A 21,525-nucleotide genomic window follows, 5' to 3' on the forward strand; every position below is an offset into this window, starting at 1 on the left:
AGATTGTGTACCTCTTACCTGATCGCTAAACTATTTACTATACTAGGTATAGGTTACTCGTATTTGCTGGTCTGAAATATCACACATTCTACTCACTACTGATGCTGAACAAGCCGCAGGAAAAGTGCAAAGGTCAAGAAGTTTATTTGCTTACTTATGCCTAGTTGAAGAGTCCTCTAGTTTTTCAGTGAGCGAATGACATTCTTCCTTTAAGTTTTCCAACACACGGGTCTGGTTTTGAATCATGCTTTCTAATTCGGCGACCGTTTGTACTGAAACCATATGTTGGGGGAAGAGGTGGTTTGGACAATGTCCGCGAGATAATGTCTGAACCATCTGAGATGGTTGTGAGCAAAACCAATAACTTTTCCGACTATTTTGGAATGTTCATAATAGATTAAATGACATTTTTTGAAAGCAGAACATTTATCAATATGTCCAGAATCTGTATTGGGATGCACGAGGAAAAATGACTTAAGAGTCAACTCGGAAAATTTGAAAACAACAAAACATTTGTCAAGAATCACACTTGATTATGTTGTGGTTCAGGACTTGAAGTTTGCTCGGACTTTTGTTTGTTCTGGACGTTTCAGGCCAGCTGTGCTTCAGTTTACTGTAGACATGCATAGAACACTAGTCAAATAGGAGTAAAAGGTCTTTTAAGTTTTCTCAAACTAAATTGAGAACGAAATTCCACACCTCGGCTGGGATTGAACCCACGCCCACCTGTATACCAAGCGAGCATCTTGACCATTGCACCTCCGAACTGTATCCAATGGACTTACCTGTTCAGCCTGACCCTTCTCAAACTGGGCCTGATCAACTATGTCCAAACTCCTCTTGACCTTCTGCAGCGCGGACGCCTCTTTCTCTCGGAACTGCAATACCATACTCTGCAACTTGGTCAGAGTATCATTCAATTCCTCCTTCTCGATCTGCAGACTTTCGATCTAGGTAGGTACCTACTAAGGCTGCATTTTAAGTAAATGTTGAACTAAACGTTTGTTTATTAGGTAGATTATTTTACCTACGTTTTCAAATATTTACAAAAATCTGTTTCTCATGAAAAGTTTGAAATAAATGTTATTAAATTAGGTAAGAAAACAACAAATACGCGAGGACATTTTGCGAGGACACAATAGGTTATACCTACTCTAGTCCACCACTTAATGAACACTGAAAGGGGGAAAAAATACAGAAATAATAGTAAGTAAAAAATCCATTGTCTTGTTCTGCTCCAATGATTTCATACATTTTACATAGGTACCTCTACTTACTCTTCGCCCTCTCCCTCACACCACTAAGTCTCCTTTGACTGATGTGTTTATTTTCCAGAATTTAATTCCCCTTTTTTCGTGGAAGGTATCTTTTGTTTTTCGTGGTAACGACATTGAGGGTTTTCCAACACACGGGTCTGGTTTTGAATCATGCTTTCTAATTCGGCGACCGTTTGTACTGAAACCATATGTTGGGGGAGAGGTGGTTTGGACAATGTCCGCGAGATAATGTCTGAACCATCTGAGATGGTTGTGAGCAAAACCAATAACTTTACCGACTATTTTGTTTCTTTTCGTACACCATCAATTTTAGTGTGAACTGTTAGGACTTTGTATTGTGCACTAGAGCATACAGGTACTTTCTGTCGTCATTGTTCAAGCGTTTTCGGGACAATAATACGTCCTCAGCAGTTACAGTCAGAGTGGAAGTCAACAACTTGTGAATTCACAAATAGGCAAATCTTTCGATGATCTTCAGTTGTTATGTACCTACCAATACCTAGTCACATTGGTTTTGTGAAAACCACTTTGATTTGGGGAGAGCTTTAGAGTCCATTTTAGTCCAGAGGGTTCAACCCTTTGAAGTAAAGTAGACAACCCTTGGGTTTGACTGTCATAAAAAGTAAGGAAAGTAAAAAGATTGGGTTGACTGTATATAGTCACATAAAAAGAAGTGATTTGTATACTCACCACATCAGAAGGTTCGGTGAGTTTAACTCGGAGCTGATTGGCTTCTTCCTGGGCGTTTTTGAGCTCCACTTTAGCTTTGGTAAGTTGAGCTTCTAGTTCACTAATACGAGACTCAAACACGATGGGGGAATTCGATGCAGACATACGGGTTGAATCTCGGGATGGACTCTGCACAAAGACGGGATTTTTAGTGGGACAAAAAAAAATCTCGAGTTCTCGTAGCCAACCCTGAGAGGCTGAAGATTGAGTCTTGGTTTTGGCTCGTATTACTGAACGTTCGGACGAGTCCTTTAGGGTTAATATTCGCTCAAGGGTCGACGGAAGGTAACGAATTCACTCCCGTTGACTTTTTTCTACCCAAGTTCACTCCGCCTCGTGGAAGGGCCGACTTTATTCTTCTTCTTCTTCTTCTTCTTCTTCTTCTTCTTCTTCTTCTTCTTCTTCTTCTTCTTCTTCCTTTACTTTTTCCCACTCAAGTGGGGTCGGCATTTTTAGTCGACAATTTCCAGGTACCTCGGTTGTGAACTTCATTACCCCTTGAACCCTCAGTGAGAACTCAGATCTTTATTAACACAGTGAGTGTTTCCAAGGGCCGATGGCCGACTCTATTAAGGTATAATAATTCCGAATGGTATACTTCCTTGACGGAAATTTTGTTCTTTTGACTTACTTTGTGTCGAATTTCCACCACTTCCTCCTCGTCACTTCCATTATCTTCATCTCCGCCATACTCAATGGACGCGAACATATTACTCACAATGTTGCTCTTCTGTTTCTCATGGAGGTTTTCGTTTTCCGACACAATCTCCTTCACTTTACACATGAGACTGGAGAGTTGCTCCTGAAAATCAAATTATGTTGTTGTTATTGTTTGTGGTGGTGTTATTTTTGTTGTTACTTTGGTCCCGGATACAATGTCCCGTCCCGAATACGCGTCCCAAAATCAAATCGTTTATTTGAAAGAGGGTAAAACCTATGACTGTACCAATTTTTAAAATATCTAATACCTAATTCTTATGTGACGAATTAACAGTTCAAATAATTTAGCTCTATTGACAGAACCAATATGCATCGTAAATAAATACTCGTAAATAAATTCGAGGTAAATTTTATCCTTGGGTAGGTATAAAATATGTATGTACAACAGACCCATCATAAGTATGTACATCGTATACTGTAGTTATATAAATACCTACGTACATGGAAATAGCATTCAAATTAAAAGGACACGAAAACACAACATCGAAAGCAAGATATTATTGAACCTTATCAGGCACTCTGTTTCTCTGCCATACCTATTTTGTATCTATCACTTTGATAGGTAAATGACTACCTACAACAAATACCTCACACATGTAAATATGTATGTACAAGATTTATCGGTGGTAAAGCATAGAACTCGTAATCCGTAAGGATAGAGTTTGAGTCTCGGGAAAGTCATTTGTAAAAAAAAGCTTAGCTTCAAACAAAACCTTAACACAACCCTTGCAAAAACAACGCAAATGGAAAAATTGGCATTAAGAAAGTTCACACGTACAACATTGATATATTGAGCAGAAAACAAATTGAAGATGTCATTCCTTCACCACAGCAATTTGTATTAGCTTGAGACAAAAAATACACAAATTACGATAAAGCGATCAAAAGCACAGGAATATTATTTATGTTCACTTTAACATAAATATTATGTAATTAAGAAGCATTAAAGCAGAGAGATAGCAGGACTACATATACAGGTGTAAATGGTAAATAGGTATGGGACTATAAGCCAAGGCAGTTAGCAGTTATATGTACATGCAATATTCGACGTCTTGAATGAGACTCTATGCTCACTTTGAGTGAAAACATCGATTTTTTTATGTACAATCATGCTATACTTATTTATGTTTATTTACATTAAAAAAAACTTGAAATCTTACAATACCTGTCCATAAAATGGATCGAATTTACACATTAGTACATATTCTTATTGTTTAGATTTTAAAATTTTAGAGGGAATAATGGATAACTACATTACAAGATGTATTCGAGGCAAAAGTAATGAAAGGACTTACCATGCTTTGCGTCCATGTCCATTATTAAGGACGTCAATTCTTTATCCTTCTTCGGGTCCTGAAGAAGGTCCTCCCTGTCGTCAGCGGAGAGTTTAGCCATTTGTAACTGAAGAACAAAAAAGTGATCAGCCAGCCTAAGTTAGCTTGGAGTCTTGGAGAGTCGTGGGTTCAATTCCCGCCCGGGCCGAAGCAGATAAGGTTGGTTCTCAACTGGCTTTTCTCCTTTCCTCTCCTCCTCCCTTCGCTTTCGAGACGATAAGACCTCCATTGTTAAGGTGTGTCCACTCATATTCGATCGATGTCGACTGACCCGTCCACACTGCCTCGACAACCTAGATTTATCTCGTCGATCGATCGATCGACGGCCGGTCGACTATGTTTGGACACACCTTTAGAGTTCCCTTTATCAAACCTCTTCGAAAAACAAAATAATAATAATACCTATGTACATAATAATCATTTAGATTACTAGGACCTTTGCAAAGTTTAATACGAACCTCTTTCTCGATATTAGCGATCTGCTCCGTAAGGCGAATGTTCTCTTTCCTGCTGTGTAGCAGATCCGCATCAGCCCTGTCCAACCTTTGCTTATAGGATCCCAGTTCTGCCTGAGAGCGAGCCGCTTCTTGCCGCTGAGTTCGTTCTAGTCGCTCAATGAGAAGTTTCGCATTGGACAGCTCTTGTTCGAGTGATTCCCGCTCCGAGTTTGCGTTCAGAGCTTCGTTTTGAAGAGTACCTGAAATAAAATTTATAGGAAATGGAGTGAAAATATCCTCATTATTTTTATTATTTCTCTTTTATTTCTAATGAAGTGGTACCTACAATTTCTTATTTGCAAGGAGTAGAAAGTCCTTCAATAATAATAAGATACTCTTGAGTGGAAGGTAACCACTAGGCGAGGTTAACGCCGCGCCGGAAGCGTCCTCTACTACCTAACCCTTAGGTCATGTGGTCAAATTCTCAAATAAATGAGGATAACATTCCATGCCTCTGTTGGGATCGAACCCACGCCCTCTTGTTTACCAGCCGAGCGTCTTGACCACTACGCCACCGAGACAGGTAAAATAGGAATCGTGTTAGCTGTTTTTAAACAGCTAACTTCAAGACGGACATCATTCTGAAGCTGCAGAACATACAAAGCCCAAATAAGTACGAAAAAATATGACTCAGGTCAGCAACTCACTATCAGGTAGACCTGATAGGTACACCTGATCAGGTCTACCTGATGGTGTGTGTGCTCATCAAGTATTAGGTAGACCTGACAGGCGGACCTTTTCAGCAGCACCTGTCAGGTCTACCTGATAGTGTGTGTGCTCATCAGATATCAGGTAGACCTGCCAGGTCAGGTCTGATCAGGTCTACCTGATGGTGAGTGGCTGGCCTTACACGTTTTATTGTTGAGTTCCTTCTTCAAATCCTCGATGGTGTTGTTCTTCTGGGTCAACTCTCGTCGCAGTTCGGTCTCAATACGCTTCAACTTTTCCACCTCCAGTCCCAGTTTGCTCGCATGGTCCCACTGGTCTTGCAGCTCCTGGCTTAACTTCTCCGCCTGGGCCGAGTAGCGTTTCTCGGCTTCAATTCGGAGCTTACTTTGTTCTTGCAAAGAATCACGGTGCTTCTCGTGAGCACGCTCTAGCTCGTTGATCATACGACGAACTTCCTGAAATATTCATGATAGAATAGAATAGAATATAACTTGTTTACCAGGTGAGCTTCTTGACTAACACTACACCATCGAGGCAGGTAAACTGGATGTCCATTGTCCATCCGAGTTCCGAGTTCCGTCCTAGAGTTTTTTTTTTCGGGTTGTCAACCAATAATTCCGAGCTTGTTTTTGACGCTCAACTTAAGCGGAAGGATTTGATACCGATCTAATATTTCCTGTTTAGTCCATATTATTGAATTCCGACCATTTAAAATATAATATTTCAATTCCTCCCCTAGGTGTGAAGAAAACCTCCACAACCTCCTCCAGTGTCACCCGGAAGCCCCTGTCCTCTATTTGTTTTGTTGCTTCATTTCTAGTGCTTTTTTTCCTGCAAAAATGTTAAGTTTTTGGTTTTATTTTATGCAAATAAAAAATTTAACTCGTTTTTACCTTCTTTCGTTTCTTGCTCTTGTAACGCTTCGAAATTTTGTTTGTTTAGTAATAATAAAATTGAAAATTAAAATTAAGTAGATTCATAAATTTAAAAAAAAAAAAAATGTAAATAGCTATGTATTTGTTTACAATTTTATTTAATTACTAAATGCATTAAATATATTTATCCTTCATTTATACTTAAAATATGTTACTGTAAATACTAAATAAAAACTAATACATATTAATAGGTCGTTATTTAATGTACTCGACGTGTCGGTCACCAATCCATTTGTAGGTCACACTCGATGTTGTTTAACTTGAAGTGTTCCATCAGAAACTGGTCAAACTGGTGCGTCTCAATACCTATGTAAAGCTAATTCGTAGATATAGGTACTAAATATTTATATTAATTACCGGGGGCCAGACTCGGATATTAAACTATTATTAACTTTTAATCGAGGATTAACCATCTGATTGGTTGATTTCAATTTTTTTTAACCAAAAAACACGAAAAATCATCAAAAAATAAAATTAAAATATTTTCTCTTTTCGGACACGGAAAAATATGTGAAAACAACATAAAATATTGCTTTCCGTAACAATAGTAGGTATACGTAGTAGTATCCTTATACAATATACAAAAAGCCCACTCTGAGGCCCACGAATCTACGAAATTCCTATAGAATAGTAAGGAAAGTAATACTTCGCGGAAAATTAAATAAAAATAGGACAAAAGTTTTCTCATACATATCTCTATTCAGTATGATAGGAATAATGGGTTTTAGGCCGTAACCGTAAGCCTAAATTGTATTGTGCAAAAAAAAAAAACCTACAAGCGTGTACATTAATAAATTTGAATTTTGACCATTTGACATTACAATAAAAAGCTTATAATTTACTAGAAGGATTAAAGAAGTGAAAAATCTATCAAAGTAAAACACACACTCACAAAAGCTTGTAGTGTTCAACACCGTCTTTTTCAGGAGTTGACCCCTGGAGCCAGGGCCGTATCCAGGATTTAGTAAAGGAGAAAAATGAAGCTCGAGGGGGCGCCCGCCCTCTCGGTCTTCCCCAAAATACGGCCCTGCCTGGAGCTCTTCTTTATGGAAAGTAAATAGTTAAAAAGCTAGCGTCCTAAAGTTGTGAAAAAGGAACAACATGGACTAACCTCTTTTCTGATTTGCACATGAACGTTAAGCTTAACCTTGGGGTTATTTGTAACCTGAGGCTGTGACTTGGGAATGGGCTGAGGAGAATAGGTGGCTACAGAATCGGAATCAGTAGCATCCGAGTCCCCTGTGTATCAGAATAATACACTCGGGTTGGAAAATGAGAAGGCCAAACAGTTCCCTCTGTCAAACCTCTTCAAAAAAAGGCCACCATTCTGTGCTTCTAAGGTCGAACTTGCGCTAGCCCAGTTAGCTTGGTTGGTAGCGCGTCTGCCTTGTTTAGCGTGTCAGCCTAGCTAGCTTGGTTGGTAGCGCGCCTGCCTTGTAAGCGCTAAGTCGCGAGTTCGATTCCCGCCCAGGGCGGATTTTATCCTGAAGGGATAATGTTCGTTCTCGGAACGGCTGGCTTTCTCCTATCCTGTCTTCCTTTTCTCTTCGGGACAATCAGACCGTAGCAGTTACAGTTCTCTCTCAAACTCTCAATCTTTTTTTTTATATACCTATACTCGTATATATAAATTTGGTTCAACCAACGCAACGTCATGTTTAATCTAATACATATCATATTTTTACTTTTTTTATGGGTAACTAAAGTTTTTACCAGTTTTTAATTAGATTAAGTGTACCTACCTCTTACCTGATCGCTAAACTATACTAGGTATAGGTTACTCGTAATTGCTGGTCTGAAATATCACACATTCTACTCACTACTGATGCTGAACAAGCCGCAGGAAAAGTGCAAAGGTTAAGAAGTTTATTTGCTTACTTATGCCTAGTTGAAGAGTCCTCTAGTTTTTCAGTGAGCGAATGACATTCTTCCTTTAAGTTTTCCAACATTTAGTTAATGCTCAATCCCTGTCTTCTTAAACCTAAACCTTTCTTTACAGATGTGCGAGCATTTCAATCTATACACAAGACATTTCCACGAGAGATTGTTAAATCTCTTATTCCCAAGATTGACTAAAGACAGTTTATAGAGTGACGTTAAAAACCTCCATCGGTTCTTGAGACTGACTATGGATCATTTTACAATGAGAAAAATTCACTTGAAAAAAAAGTAAAAAGGAAATCAAGCTTTAAAAATCTCTGAAAAAGAAAGCTCTCCAAATACCTACCTATGTATATGTCTCTGCACAGCACATTACAAATCCAAAGACTTGTCTCTTTCAAAGAACTCATTGCCAAAACATTTCTTTTTTTATTTCTCTTCAAGAGAGTCTCATTTGTCCCTTTTGCGATTTTTCCTTTTATATTGTTTTAATTTTTAAAAATGTATACCTTTTTATCCTTACACACTTTTCTAAAAATTAGTTTTTTTTTCAACTTTTTCTTTCCCCTGCAAAAAATAATTACCCATAAAAATAATTATTACCTTTACGAAGTTTTAAAACTCTGGTCAATTCGTCCCTACATTTGTTTCCTTTTTCTCTGAATATGCGAATCGTAGGAATAGATACTTACCGTTAACAAGTAGTGTCATATGATTGTCACGAAGGTACCATACCTTTTAACCATTTAGCTTCCTAGTACATAGATATGATCAGTTTCTCATTATATTGCTAGCATTTAGATTACCAAGTACCTACCTTACTGTACCTTGTATATGCTCCCCTTAACAGTCGGTCTAGGAGCAATTAATATGGAAAGTGTACAAGTAGCAAGTGTGAATAAGGTGAATTGTTGAATGTAGACAAGCTATTGTTTTCTTCTATCCGTCCAAAATTATTTCAAGAACTGTAAGGCTTTTGGAAAAGTGAAATTTAAGTGTGATTTGTGATCCTCGTTTCAATACGTAAGAGTGGATTCTGAATTGTCCTGATCTTAATACATGAGTGAAGGTTCCTTCGGTTTAAGGAGTAATCCTAGGAGGTGTGATAGTGGCTGTGATTGCTTGTTATTGCTATAGGAAGCAAGAGAGTGAGAGTGGTCGATTGATCCATCGTTTAGGGACAAATGTTTAGGTTATATTGTGATCTCAGACTTATCTCTGCATTGAACAACAATTCACCTTATTCAAATGAAAGTCCCCAGAAAATAATAAAGTAAAAAGAAAATCAAGCTTTAAAAATCTCTGAAAAAGAAAGCTCTCCAAGTACCTACCTATATGTCTCTGCACAGCACATTACAAATCCAAAGACTTGTCTCTTTCAAAGAACTCATTGCCAAAACATTTCTTTTTTTTTATTCCTCTTCAAGAGAGTCTCATTTGTCCCTTCTACGATTTTTCCTTTTATATTGTTTCAATTTTTAAAAATGTATACCTTCTTACCCTTACACACTTTTCTAAAAATTTGATTTTTTTTTCAACTTTTTCTTTCCCCTGCAAAAAATAATTACCCATAAAAATTATTACCTTTACGAAGTTTTAAAACTCTGGTCAATTCGTCCCTACATTTGTTTCCTTTTTCTCTGAATATGCGAATCGTAGGAATAGATACTTACCGTTAACAAGTAGTGTCATATGATTTATCACAAAGGTACCATACCTTTTAACCATATAGCTTCCTAGTACATAGATATGATCAGTGGCTCATTATATTGCTAGCATTTAGATTACCAAGTACCTACCTTACTGTACCTTGTATACATAAGCTCCCCCTAACAGTCGGTCTAGGAGCAATTAATATGGAAAGTGTACAAGTAGCAAGTGTGAATAAGGTGAATTGTTGAATGTAGACAAGCTATTTTTTTCTTCTATCCGTCCAAAATTATTTCAGGAACTGTTGGGCTTTTAGAAATGTGAAATTTAAGTGTGATTTGTGATCCTCATTTCAATACGTAAGAGTGAATTCTGAATTGTGGTCCTGATCTTAATACATGAGTGAAGGTTCCTTCGGTTTGAGGAGTAATCCTAGGAGGTATGATAGTGGCTGTGATTGCTTGTTATTGCTATAGGAAGCAAGGGAGTGAGAGTGGTCGATTGATCCATCGTTGAGGGAAAAATGTTTAGGTTATATTGTGATCTCAGACTTATCTCTGCATTGAACAACAATTCACCTTATTCAAATGAAAGTCCCCAGAAAATAATTTAATTAAGAAGCATTAAAGCAGAGAGATAGCAGGACTACATATACAGGTGTAAATGGTAAATAGGTATGGGACTATAAGCCAAGGCAGTTAGCAGTTATATGTACATGCAATATTCGACGTCTTGAATGAGACTCTATGCTCACTTTGAGTGAAAACATCGATTTTTTTATGTACAATCATGCTATACTTATTTATGTTTATTTACATTAAAAAAAAACTTGAAATCTTACAATACCTGTCCATAAAATGGATCGAATTTACACATTAGTACATATTCTTATTGTTTAGATTTTAAAATTTTAGAGGGAATAATGGATAACTACATTACAAGATGTATTCGAGGCAAAAGTAATGAAAGGACTTACCATGCTTTGCGTCCATGTCCATTATTAAGGACGTCAATTCTTTATCCTTCTTCGGGTCCTGAAGAAGGTCCTCCCTGTCGTCAGCGGAGAGTTTAGCCATTTGTAACTGAAGAACAAAAAAGTGATCAGCCAGCCTAAGTTAGCTTGGAGTCTTGGAGAGTCGTGGGTTCAATTCCCGCCCGGGCCGAAGCAGATAAGGTTGGTTCTCAACTGGCTTTTCTCCTTTCCTCTCCTCCTCCCTTCGCTTTCGAGACGATAAGACCTCCATTGTTAAGGTGTGTCCACTCATATTCGATCGATGTCGACTGACCCGTCCACACTGCCTCGACAACCTAGATTTATCTCGTCGATCGACGGCCGGTCGACTATGTTTGGACACACCTGTTTTTCTTCTTCTTCTTCTTCTTCTTCTTCTTCTTCTTTTAGAAAAGATGAGTGTTTTACCGCAGCGCCATCTTTATTTCGTAGCAATAAAACAACTGCTACATTAGACTCATGTGGTCTGTGTCATAGTATGTCCCTTATCAGATCGGCGATAGGGTGCTGGGTCAGCACGAGGACACCAGAAAGTAACCGGGGATTCGAACCCGGGACCTTCAGCATGGCAGGCAAGCTGAGCAGACCACTAGATCATGGGAGCTACTTACCCTACAATACTGACTCTCCTTCTCCATCTGACTAATGTAATCCTCCTGCTTTTGTATGAAGGACACCAGCTCAGGGGGAGGCTGCACGGACATCTCTGGTCGTTTCAGACCTAGAGCGTTCCCCGCCCGATAACCCCCCAATCCCCCACTGGTGATTCCGTAGCGGGAGGGAGGAGGAACAGCAAGACCGGTATCATAGTCGTCCGCCCCGCGAAATAGACTGCCAGGGGAGGGACTCTGTGGGGGAACAATGAGAATAAGGAAAAAGAGAAAAGGAAAGTAATAAAATCATCCTAATAAAATCTGAGATTATAATTATACTTGATGCAAGTATAACTTTTGGATTTTTAGCACATTGCATACTCAAAAGAGATTCCAGGCAACCATAAAACTCCTAGTACACCCCAGTGCTTTTTAACTTCACTTGTCCTGTTATTCCCATCACATACGTTCAAATAATATGCTTGACAGACGGATTGTTAAGCATTTCAAGAAAGAAGCTTGCACGTGTGTGGCAGAAAAAAGGATCGCAGGCAACAGGCAATTTAAGCCTTCTCATTTCTGCTATCATCTAAGTTTTTTTTTTTAAGAGGTTTGACAGAGGGAACTGTAACTGCTATGGTCTTACCGTCCCGAAATCGAAGAGAGAAGGAAGACAGGATAGGAGAAAGCCCGCCGTTCCGAGAACGAACATTATCCCATCAGGATAAAATCCGCCCCGGGCGGGAATCGAACCCGCGGCCTAGCGCTTACAAGGCAGACGCACTACCAACTAAGCTAACTAGGCTGACTGGGGGACCTTAAACAGCCTGAAATTTCCCTTGCTACAGAAATGGTTTCAGGCCCCCTTGATGAACCTAGGCCTGATGACCCCCTCCCCTCTGGAAGCCCCTGGAATCTATTTTGGGTGTCTAATATGAATCTAACTAACAATATTACTTACACGTTTTATTATTTAGTTCCTTCTTCAAATCCTCGATGGTGTTGTTCTTCTGGGTCAACTCTCGTCGCAGTTCGGTCTCAATACGCTTCAACTTTTCCACCTCCAGTCCCAGTTTGCTCGCATGGTCCCACTGGTCTTGCAGCTCCTGGCTTAACTTCTCCGCCTGGGCCGAGTAGCGTTTCTCGGCTTCAATTCGGAGCTTACTTTGTTCTTGCAAAGAATCACGGTGCTTCTCGTGAGCACGCTCTAGCTCGTTGATCATACGACGAACTTCCTGAAATATTCATGATAGAATAGAATAGAATATAACTTGTTTACCAGGTGAGCTTCTTGACTAACACTACACCATCGAGGCAGGTAAACTGGATGTCCATTGTCCATCCGAGTTCCGTCCTAGAGTTTTTTTTTTCGGGTTGTCAACCAATAATTCCGAGCTTGTTTTTGACGCTCAACTTAAGCGGAAGGATTTCTTTGTAAGAGCCCGTTCGAACTTGTCGTTCCAAAAAAAAAGTCGTGTCGTGTAGTGGGAACACTCTCATTTAAATTACATTGCCTACAGGACATTCGGGGGGAAAAATTCGGATGAAACTGTCGTGTCGTGTAGTGGGAACACTCTCATTTAAATTACATTGCCTACAGGACATTCGGGGGGAAAAATTCGGATGAAACTCACGACAAGTGGGAATGGGCTCTAAGGCCAGCCACTCACTATCAGGTAGACTTGACAGGCACACCTTCCTGACACCTGTACACCTGATGAGCACACACACTATCAGATAAACCTGATCAGGTGTACCTGTCGTCAGCTAACTGATAGGGAGTGGCTGGCCTAAGAAAGTCAACGGGACAGAATTCGTTACTCGTCAATGGGGCGAAACAACATGAAATAGTACCTTAGCCTTACCTGTTCAGCCTGACCCTTCTCAAACTGGGCCTGATCCACTATATCCAAACTTCTCTTCACTTTCTGCAGCGCGGACGCTTCTTTCTCTCGGAACTGCAATACCATACTCTGCAACTTGGTCAGAGTATCATTCAATTCCTCCTTCTCGATCTGCAGACTTTCGATCTTCTTCAACATTTCCGCTGCCACCTAAAAGGATTGGAATAATAAGGTTTTTTAAATGTAAATGCATACCCAAAATGGTTGTCACAAATATAGTTCCCCAATTGTTACACCTAGATGAATTTTATGACTTGAAATTTTTAACTTGTCTTGGGTAGGTACCTCTACTTACTCTTCGCCCTCTCCCTCACACCACCTTTGACTGATGTGTTTATTTTCCAGAATTTAATTCCCCTTTTTTCGTGGAAGGTATCTTTTGTTTTTCGTGGTAACGACATTGAGGAATACGGACATAGATACGATGAGGTATCTATCGTTATAAAACGACACGGGTGATGTAGGGCATTCATCCCTTAAAGTCTCTGCTAGTTGGAACATTCCCGCAACCCCTTTCGTATTATTTACGTCCATGTCCATCTAAGGGCGGAGAACTCGATTTGAAAATTTTCGTGTTGGCTGGGATTCAAAATCAGCCGTAGCGTCGCGTCGCAGGTCAACATTTTTGTTCACTAACCCAACTGATCATCTAAAGATCTTTATACATACATGAATACATAGATAGCCAATATGTACTTTCAAATCACCTACCGACCTACCTACCTCATAATACTTCAGGTAACAAGGTACCAACCTTTATGGTACCCACAGCACTGAAAATATTTCGTAGCTCGTGTTACCTACGCCTCTGAAAAACGAGATAACATGCTCCCCAAACTTTTATTTACATAAAGCTCATAACTTTCGTAAAATAATAACTTTTGTGTGTTTGCTTTTGGAAAAACATATTTCATAATCACGCTATGCGTTGAAATGTTTCGGAAGATAGGTAGGTGCACAAGATACCTATCAAACCCAGGTACCTGGTAGTACCTACTTGCTATTTGTGTACCTACCCTAGACTTGGCCAATTTTAGGTTATTTTTAGACGAGCTTTAAATTTCGATAGGGCAATTACTCGTATTTTGCCTCATTGAGAGAGAGAGAGAGAGAGAGAGAGAGAGAGAGAGATCTTGGACTCGAACCAACAACATCCAGATTCAAAGTCCAACGCCTTAACCACTGCACCAAGTGCACCACTGAGGTTGGTGGATATGAATAATAATGAATAGTTGCATTGTCACTATTGTAGAGTCAGTCTACTCATGGTAGCGCGCCTTGCAAGCTATAGGTCGCGGTTCAATTCCCGCCCGGGGCGGACCTAATCCTGAACAGATAAGGTCTGTTTTTCATTCCTACGCCGCATCGATGCGGCGTTCACTCTGCGTCAGGAGTGGGGGTAAAATGTGGAAATTCAACAAACAGAAGATAGGTAGGTGCACAAGGTACCTATCAAACCCAGGTACCTGGTAGTACCTACTTGCTATTCGTGTACCCTAGACTTGGCCATTTTTAGGTTATTTTTAGACGAGCTCTAAATTTCGATAGGGCAATTACTCGTATTTTGCCTCATTGAGAGAGAGAGAGAGAGAGAGAGAGAGAGAGAGAGAGAGAGAGAGAGAGAGAGAGAGAGAGAGAGAGAGAGATTATTTTTAGACGAGCTTTAAATTTCGATAGGGCAATTACTCGTATTTTGCCTCATTGAGAGAGAGAGAGAGAGAGAGAGAGAGAAAGGAAGAGCCCCCTAACATACGAGTATACTCTCACTGTGGTACAAAGAACAGGGAGAGATATTTTGCTTTCATTTGCCATTTCAGTGAATCAGTTAAAAACATGGGAAGTTTATTTGTTCTATAGATAGGCTTGTACTTCTATCTGGGAACTTCTTTATACGTTTCTAAAACTAATTAACTTACAATGAGGGTTTTGGAATTAAAAGAAAGAGGATTTGTGCATCACGACATGCTATAGAAAATAAAATAACCCAAGCAGGGAAATTAGACTTGAACTAAATAAATAGGCAGAATTAAACACTTGCCCTATCTAAACAAAAGACAAAGCTAAAATGTCGAGAAGGTATTCAAAATAATAAAAACGGTTGTCCGTTTGGAATCGAAGCAAAAATATGGCACCTACATTCAAAACAAGTGAAAGAGATTGAGCTTTTTAAAATACAAGGACATAGAATATTTCCATTTGGTACCCAACGTACCTTACGTACCTATGTACATATTATAATGTGTCTACCGGAAGATACCAAACACTCGATGTAATCCGATGTATTTATAGATTTTATAGCATTTATACTAAATAAATTCGAAAATTTTCTACAGTACCACCTACATTAACAATAAATTAATGCAATCAGAATTTGCAAGTAAAAAATCAATTACCTTGGTTTGAATTTCTTGCTCTTGTACATGTTTGTTGGTTGAAATCGCAGGTGTTTCTTCAGGAAAGACACGTTCTGTCTTCCTCGATCAATTTGATTATTTTCAAGTTTTCAACACATATTTCTCATTATATATCATTAAACTAATATTATCCTCCACAATCCCTTTCTTACTTTGAGTTTATGGCAGAGTTAATTTTAATTCGTCTTTCTATCTCTTTTCTTCGTATACTTATTTCCCTATTCTTCTATTTGAGTTTTTTCTCAAGTTCGCATTCATTTTGACGAAGAAATCCTGTAACTTGAGCACCGCCTTGTTTCGATGTGATATTCGATTTTTCTGTTCTTTTGGCATTTCAGCGTACGTCTGTTTAAATCCGTCAGGCTGAAAACAAGAATCCCACCCGAATGTGTCTGGACCCCGAGGCTCTACAATTTTCCCATGTGTTTCTCCCCGAAACAAACGTACACTTCCATCCCGATCACCGAAGGCAAATGTACATATGGCTTTAGCAGATTTGTCCTCGAATCCAGCTAACATTTTGTACAACCCGGTCGGGCCAACTTTTTTCAGAAACCATTTCACATACGGGCCTGGAAATTGAGGGAGGAAATTGATATTGAGGGAGGGAGAACCTATACGTTAAACTGGAATTTCCTTGTAGGTACATCTAAAAAATACTACTACCTACCAAGCTTATCTCAAAGTAAAGACAAACGAAATCAATGCCACGTTAGATCATACACCTACAGGAAAATTTGACATTGCGCCTATGTGAATGATAGCGTGCAAAATATTTTTACTTGAATTTTTCCTGCCAACATCTGCCTCCTTTTTGTGAAATTCGTTTTACCTAAATATCTATTGTGTAAATAGAAATACGAGCTTTCATTATAATAGATAATAATAGATGTACGAGTATGTATTTGTAAAGTAATCTGGTAGAATGACGATTCATCAGACTGTAATTCAAAGTGTGTAATGCAGGAATTTAACTTCATAATAGACCTACATATGTAAAGTCTATGTAACTAGGCACTTGTGAATAAAATTACAATGGAATACAATGTTAGATTACACCTATTACTTGTAGAAAACTATTAGCCACCTAATGAATCCATCGTACGGTATATGAAAGTAGGTATTGTAGGTATACCTAGCTTTTGCCAAAATGGAAAAAGTACAAATACCTACAAAATATTAAAAGACGTAGCTACGTGTGCATTTTAGGGCCAACAATCATAAAATGCATTTGTAGGTACCTAAGGAAAACGTAATTATTTTATGTTATTTAAATAAATTAGAAACAAAAACTTGGAACCCCTGAGAGCCTAGCCCTATTCATTAAAACTCGAGATTCACAATTTCGAAACCTCTGTGAGAGCCGGTTCGAAGTTTACCTTTATGAAAGGTATTTAAATTTTATAATTAATTAGACTTTTTTTAACCCTGTATTCACCTATCACTATTTCAACTTTCAGTTGCATTCATTTTGACGAAGAAATCCTGTAACTTGAGCACGGCCTTGTTTCGATGTGATATTTGATTTTTCTGTTCCTTTAGCATTTCAGCGTACGTCTGTTCAAATCCGTCAGGCTGAAAACAAGAATCCCACCCAAACGTGTCTGGACCCCGAGGCTCTACAATTTTCCCGTGTGTTTCTCCCCGGAACAAACGCACACTTCCATCCCGATCACCGAAGGCAAAGGTACACACAGCTATGGCAGATTTGTCCTCGAATCCAGCTAACATTTTGTGCAACCCGGCCGGGCCGATTTTCTTCAGAAACCATTTCACGTATGGGCCTGGAAAAAATGAACCCCATCACTTGGATTGAAATTGAGGGAAGACAGAAGGAGGGAGAGAGAGAAAACCTATACATTAAGCTGCATTTCCTTGTACTAGGTACCTACGTACTAGGGTTGCCAACTTTTTTTTCGGCATATACGGTACAAACTAGCAAAATGGTGAAAAAATACGGATTTCCCGATTTTTACCCGGCTACATATGAAAAAAAAAAAAAACATAAGTAATTGTGTATAGGAGGAGTACTCGAACTAATAAGATAGTAGGTTCTTTTTGGGAATATGTACTAACCTAAATAAACCTAAACCAGTTAAAAATTAATAAGACCTTGTTTAGACTGTCAGAAGGACTGTTCAGTCCTATGCTGGCACCTGACAGTATAATCCTCTTTTTTTCTTTAATGTTACCTGAGCTCAATGGATATGTAACTTTTTTTTTTTACCTGGTAAGCCTCCTAGAGCATTGAAACAAAGGCATGTGTCTTCAACTATTACTCGATCATTTATTGCTTTTATAGCCCGTTTGTGTTTTTCGTACGTACCTACCTACCTATCTTTTTAACCTTTTTTTTGTATTTTTTTCTGTTTATTAGTCAGTTCCCGTATTTTGAATAGATTTGGAAAAAAATGTTCCGGCGGAACATTTGATTTTTGACAAAAATACGGATTGTTCCGGGAAATAACGTACGGTTGGCAACCCTACTACGTACATACGTGTATATAAATGTACCTATAGGTACCTAGCCTAGACTAGACTACTCTGACTCAGAGGTCAATTGAAAGTACCTAGGTACCTTCTGATTTGCATTCAACTTGAATAAAATTAAAATCATAATTTTATCTCGTCTTCAATTTCAAACTTCAAGTAGGTACTTGTATACAATGTAGGTACATAGAGATACATAAATATCTAGGTATCCCAAACACTATTGAACTTTACCTATTGAAAATTTCAAGTAGACTGTTTGAATAGGTAATTCGTCTTCAATTTCAAACTTCAAGTAGGTATATGTACTTGTATACAATGTAGGTACAATCTACATAGAGATACATAAATATCTAGGTATCCCAAACACTATTGAACTTTACCTATTGAAAATTTCAAGTAGACTGTTTGAATAGGTAAGTAGTCCTACTTGAAATTTTAACATTTTCAAGTTTTAGCCATGTGTAGAGATCAAGGTTTTTCATACCTATATTTGAGTACCTACATATAACACTTGCCTTGGTAAATTTTAAATTATCAAAAATTAAAGACATAGAGGTAGGTACTTACCTGATTGTGGTTGTAGAATCAAATTGATGATGGTTTTGAGTTTCAGTTTTCTTCCTCAAGGAATGAAGGAAGTCTACTTTGTGTTTGATTTCATCTGTAGGAATGAAGATTACTAGGACCTTCCTATAACGAGCTGAACAATTCCCATTTCTCACATATTCGTCTAATTTAGCATTTAAAATGATAATTAAACATTGAACACACTTGCCTTGGTAAATTTTAAATTATCAAAAATTAAAGACATAGAGGTACTTACCTGATTGTGATTGTAGAATCAAATTAATGATGGTTTTGAGTTTCAGTTTTCTTCCTCAAGGAATGAAGGAAGTCTACTTTGTGTCTGATTTCATCTGTAAGAATGAAGATTACTAGGACCTTCCTATAACGAGCTGAATAATTCCCATTTCTCACATATTCGTCTAATTTAGCATTTAAAATGATAATTTCTTACACGTAAGAGCGTTTTATTGGCTTTTGTAAAAGCTTGACCTGGTAAGCCTCCTAGAGCATTGAAACAAAGGCATGTGTCTTCAACTATTACTCGATCATTTATTACTTTTATAGCCCTTTCACATTTTTTTGTACAAACATCATCAATTTCACCTTGTAACTCTGGTAAATCTATGTCTTGGTGAATCATCTACAAAAACAAAAGAAATTTCAAAAATCATTCTGACAGAGCTCTGACATTGACAGAAGCAACAGAGGCCAGAATGAACCAACATCAATCTGTCTATTGGTGGGTATAGTGGTAATTAGCCATTCTAAGGGAGGAAGAAAGAGTTTGTGAGTTACTTTTACAAGATCACAAAATAGTTTTTATCTAGCTCAAAGTTAAAACTTCCTACAAAGATACCCATTTTTTTTACAAAACCAAGTCAAATTTACATTTCACACCTATTGGACTAAGGTGTATTTTCATTTGATTACTGTAAAAAAAAAAGAGGGAGGAAGAAAGAGTTTGTGAGTTACTTTTACAAGAACACAAAATAGTTTTTATCTAGCTCAAAGTTAAAACTTCCTACAAAGATCCCCATTTTTTTTACAAAACCAAGTCAAATTTACATTTCACACCTATTGGACTAAGGTGTATTTTCATTTGATTACTGTAAAAAAAAAAAAAAAAACACACAACCTGCTGGTTTCCTTGAATTTTTCCTCTTTAATAGAACAACCATGTTGGCTGCCATGGAATGCTTATGTATTTTAAATTATTGTCTATAATTTTGATGAAAGAATTGAATCAGTATGTCCTCATTTAAGTAAGGGAGATGGTTTTGTACATGGATTATTAGATTTATTAGTGAAACGGTTCATGATACACTCCGCTGACTTGTTTGTGGCTTATTTTTGCTTGCTCTTCTTCCCAAAGTCTGACTTACCACTGGTAAATTTTGCAGACTAAAAACTTGGCTGTGCCAGCCTAGTTAGCTTGGTTGGTGGAATGGTGGCACATCTGCCTTGTAAGTGCTAGGCCGCGGGTTTGATTCCCGCCCGGGGCAAATTTTATCCTGAAGGGATGTTTGTTCTCGGAACGGCTGGCTTTCCTCCTATTTTCTGTCTTCCCTCTCTCTTTGATTTTGGGATGATAATTAAGACCCTAGCAGTTACAGTTCCCTCTGTCAAACCTCTTAAAAAAAATAATAATAAAAAAAAAAGTTACTGAGGCATCCATCCAGAAATTAGAGCTGTGATTGGTGTTATTATAGGGTTATGTTGAACACAAAAAGGAGCTTTCTTTTTCACTGTCATAGCTTCCGAATAAGTACCGAAAATTTTGGTGATTGTATGATCTGATGAGATTTTGAACCTGGGATGGGGCCAGTCTTTACAGAATTGAAAAATCTACTAGTTGGGTTATTCCTATACCCCTAACAAATTTGCTTGTGCAAAAGATCTGGATGTACAGGCAGTAGAATGGCAAACTGTAGTTTAGTGCATACCTATACAAGGTGTGTCTGTACTTGGAGAAAAGTGATAAGACTTACCTGGAATGGCACGTTTGGTCCCAGTATCTGAACGAATTCTTCGAGTTTCTTGACATTCCCGGTAACAAATGTTACTTTCTTGGTTGCATTCGACATTGAAATGCCAGTTCCTATGGATAAAAATTTACTGAAGACTGAAAGAAACACAAATTTATTTGTGGTGCACAAAAAATTCCCGGTACGGGCTGCAACTGCAAGCATTTTTCCAATTTTTAATTTTTTACAAATTTTCGCGGCACCGCGGGCACTGGATGCACTGATAATTTAGTTCTAGATTACACCACACGTAACAGCACAATAGCACATTCAACTTGTGCTCCACTTATTTTATCCACTGTTTTCAACCTCCTTGAAACCAGCTCGTGACTTCCGACGTCAGTGGTCAGTGTCAGAGTTCAAGATTTATCCCGTGATGTCAGAGTTCAAGATTTTACCGGTATGTTTAAACTTTAAATCGATTTATCTCCGGAGACTCCGGATCTAGAAGTCTAGTCGTTGAAGAAAAAGAAAAAAAATCCTGGCTCCTCATTTTTTAATTTTTTTTCTCATTTTTGACTGAAGCGCAACTAAAAGTTGTCTGTTTATGATCTTCATAATAAAGTAAAAGAAAACATATATATGTATATAGTCGTTGAAGAAAAAGAAAAAAAATCCTGGCTCCTCATTTTTTACTTTTTTTTCTCATTTTTGACTGAAGCGCAACTAAAAGTTGTCTGTTTATGATCTTCATAATAAAGTAAAAGAAAACATAGTTTTATCCACCCATAATTTGTTGATCTGAAATGTATGAAAACCAACTTCTATGTTGATCATTTTAAATTTGTTGATCGTTATAGATGTCTTCCTCGATCAATTTGATTAT

At 38.1% G+C, this 21,525-nt stretch overlaps 2 protein-coding genes across 2 annotated transcripts in view; both read right to left on the bottom strand.

Moving 5' to 3' along the window:
* Positions 1-21,525, bottom strand: part of LOC103524213 (serologically defined colon cancer antigen 8) — a 45,657-nt gene that overhangs the window by 17,458 nt on the left and 6,674 nt on the right. Inside the window, exons 5-14 of the mRNA XM_026833303.1 lie at positions 20,664-20,797; positions 13,163-13,351; positions 12,255-12,532; positions 11,316-11,550; positions 10,669-10,774; positions 7,273-7,400; positions 5,408-5,681; positions 4,519-4,757; positions 4,022-4,127; positions 155-272 (exon numbers count right to left, since the gene is read on the bottom strand). Coding sequence (XP_026689104.1) covers positions 155-272; positions 4,022-4,127; positions 4,519-4,757; positions 5,408-5,681; positions 7,273-7,400; positions 10,669-10,774; positions 11,316-11,550; positions 12,255-12,532; positions 13,163-13,351; positions 20,664-20,797 — 1,807 coding nt within the window. The remainder of the gene's footprint in view (positions 1-154; positions 273-4,021; positions 4,128-4,518; positions 4,758-5,407; positions 5,682-7,272; positions 7,401-10,668; positions 10,775-11,315; positions 11,551-12,254; positions 12,533-13,162; positions 13,352-20,663; positions 20,798-21,525) is intronic.
* Positions 16,481-20,915, bottom strand: LOC103524196 (inosine triphosphate pyrophosphatase-like). The gene is made up of 3 exons (XM_008489205.3): positions 20,664-20,915; positions 19,165-19,315; positions 16,481-17,399 (listed from the first exon to the last, which is right to left on the bottom strand). The coding sequence occupies exons 1-3, from the start codon at positions 20,862-20,864 to the stop codon at positions 17,065-17,067; spliced, it is 687 nt and encodes a 228-aa protein (XP_008487427.1). The 5' UTR covers positions 20,865-20,915; the 3' UTR covers positions 16,481-17,064.

This window comes from Diaphorina citri, unplaced genomic scaffold (genome assembly GCF_000475195.1).
Source record: "Diaphorina citri unplaced genomic scaffold, Diaci psyllid genome assembly version 1.1 scaffold88, whole genome shotgun sequence".
NCBI classification, from domain to species: domain Eukaryota; kingdom Metazoa; phylum Arthropoda; class Insecta; order Hemiptera; family Psyllidae; genus Diaphorina; species Diaphorina citri.

Bases quoted from the DNA above. Each gene is read 5' to 3' on its own strand.
- LOC103524196 (XM_008489205.3), bottom strand. From the start codon at position 20,864: ATGCTTGCAGTTGCAGCCCGTACCGGGAATTTTTTGTGCACCACAAAT. The intron at 19,316-20,663 runs GTAAGTCTTATC...TTGTTTTTGTAG, and splicing joins GACCAAACGTGCCATTCCAG to ATGATTCACCAAGACATAGA. The intron at 17,400-19,164 runs GTCAAGCTTTTA...CATTTTTTCCAG, and splicing joins TGCTCTAGGAGGCTTACCAG to GCCCATACGTGAAATGGTTT.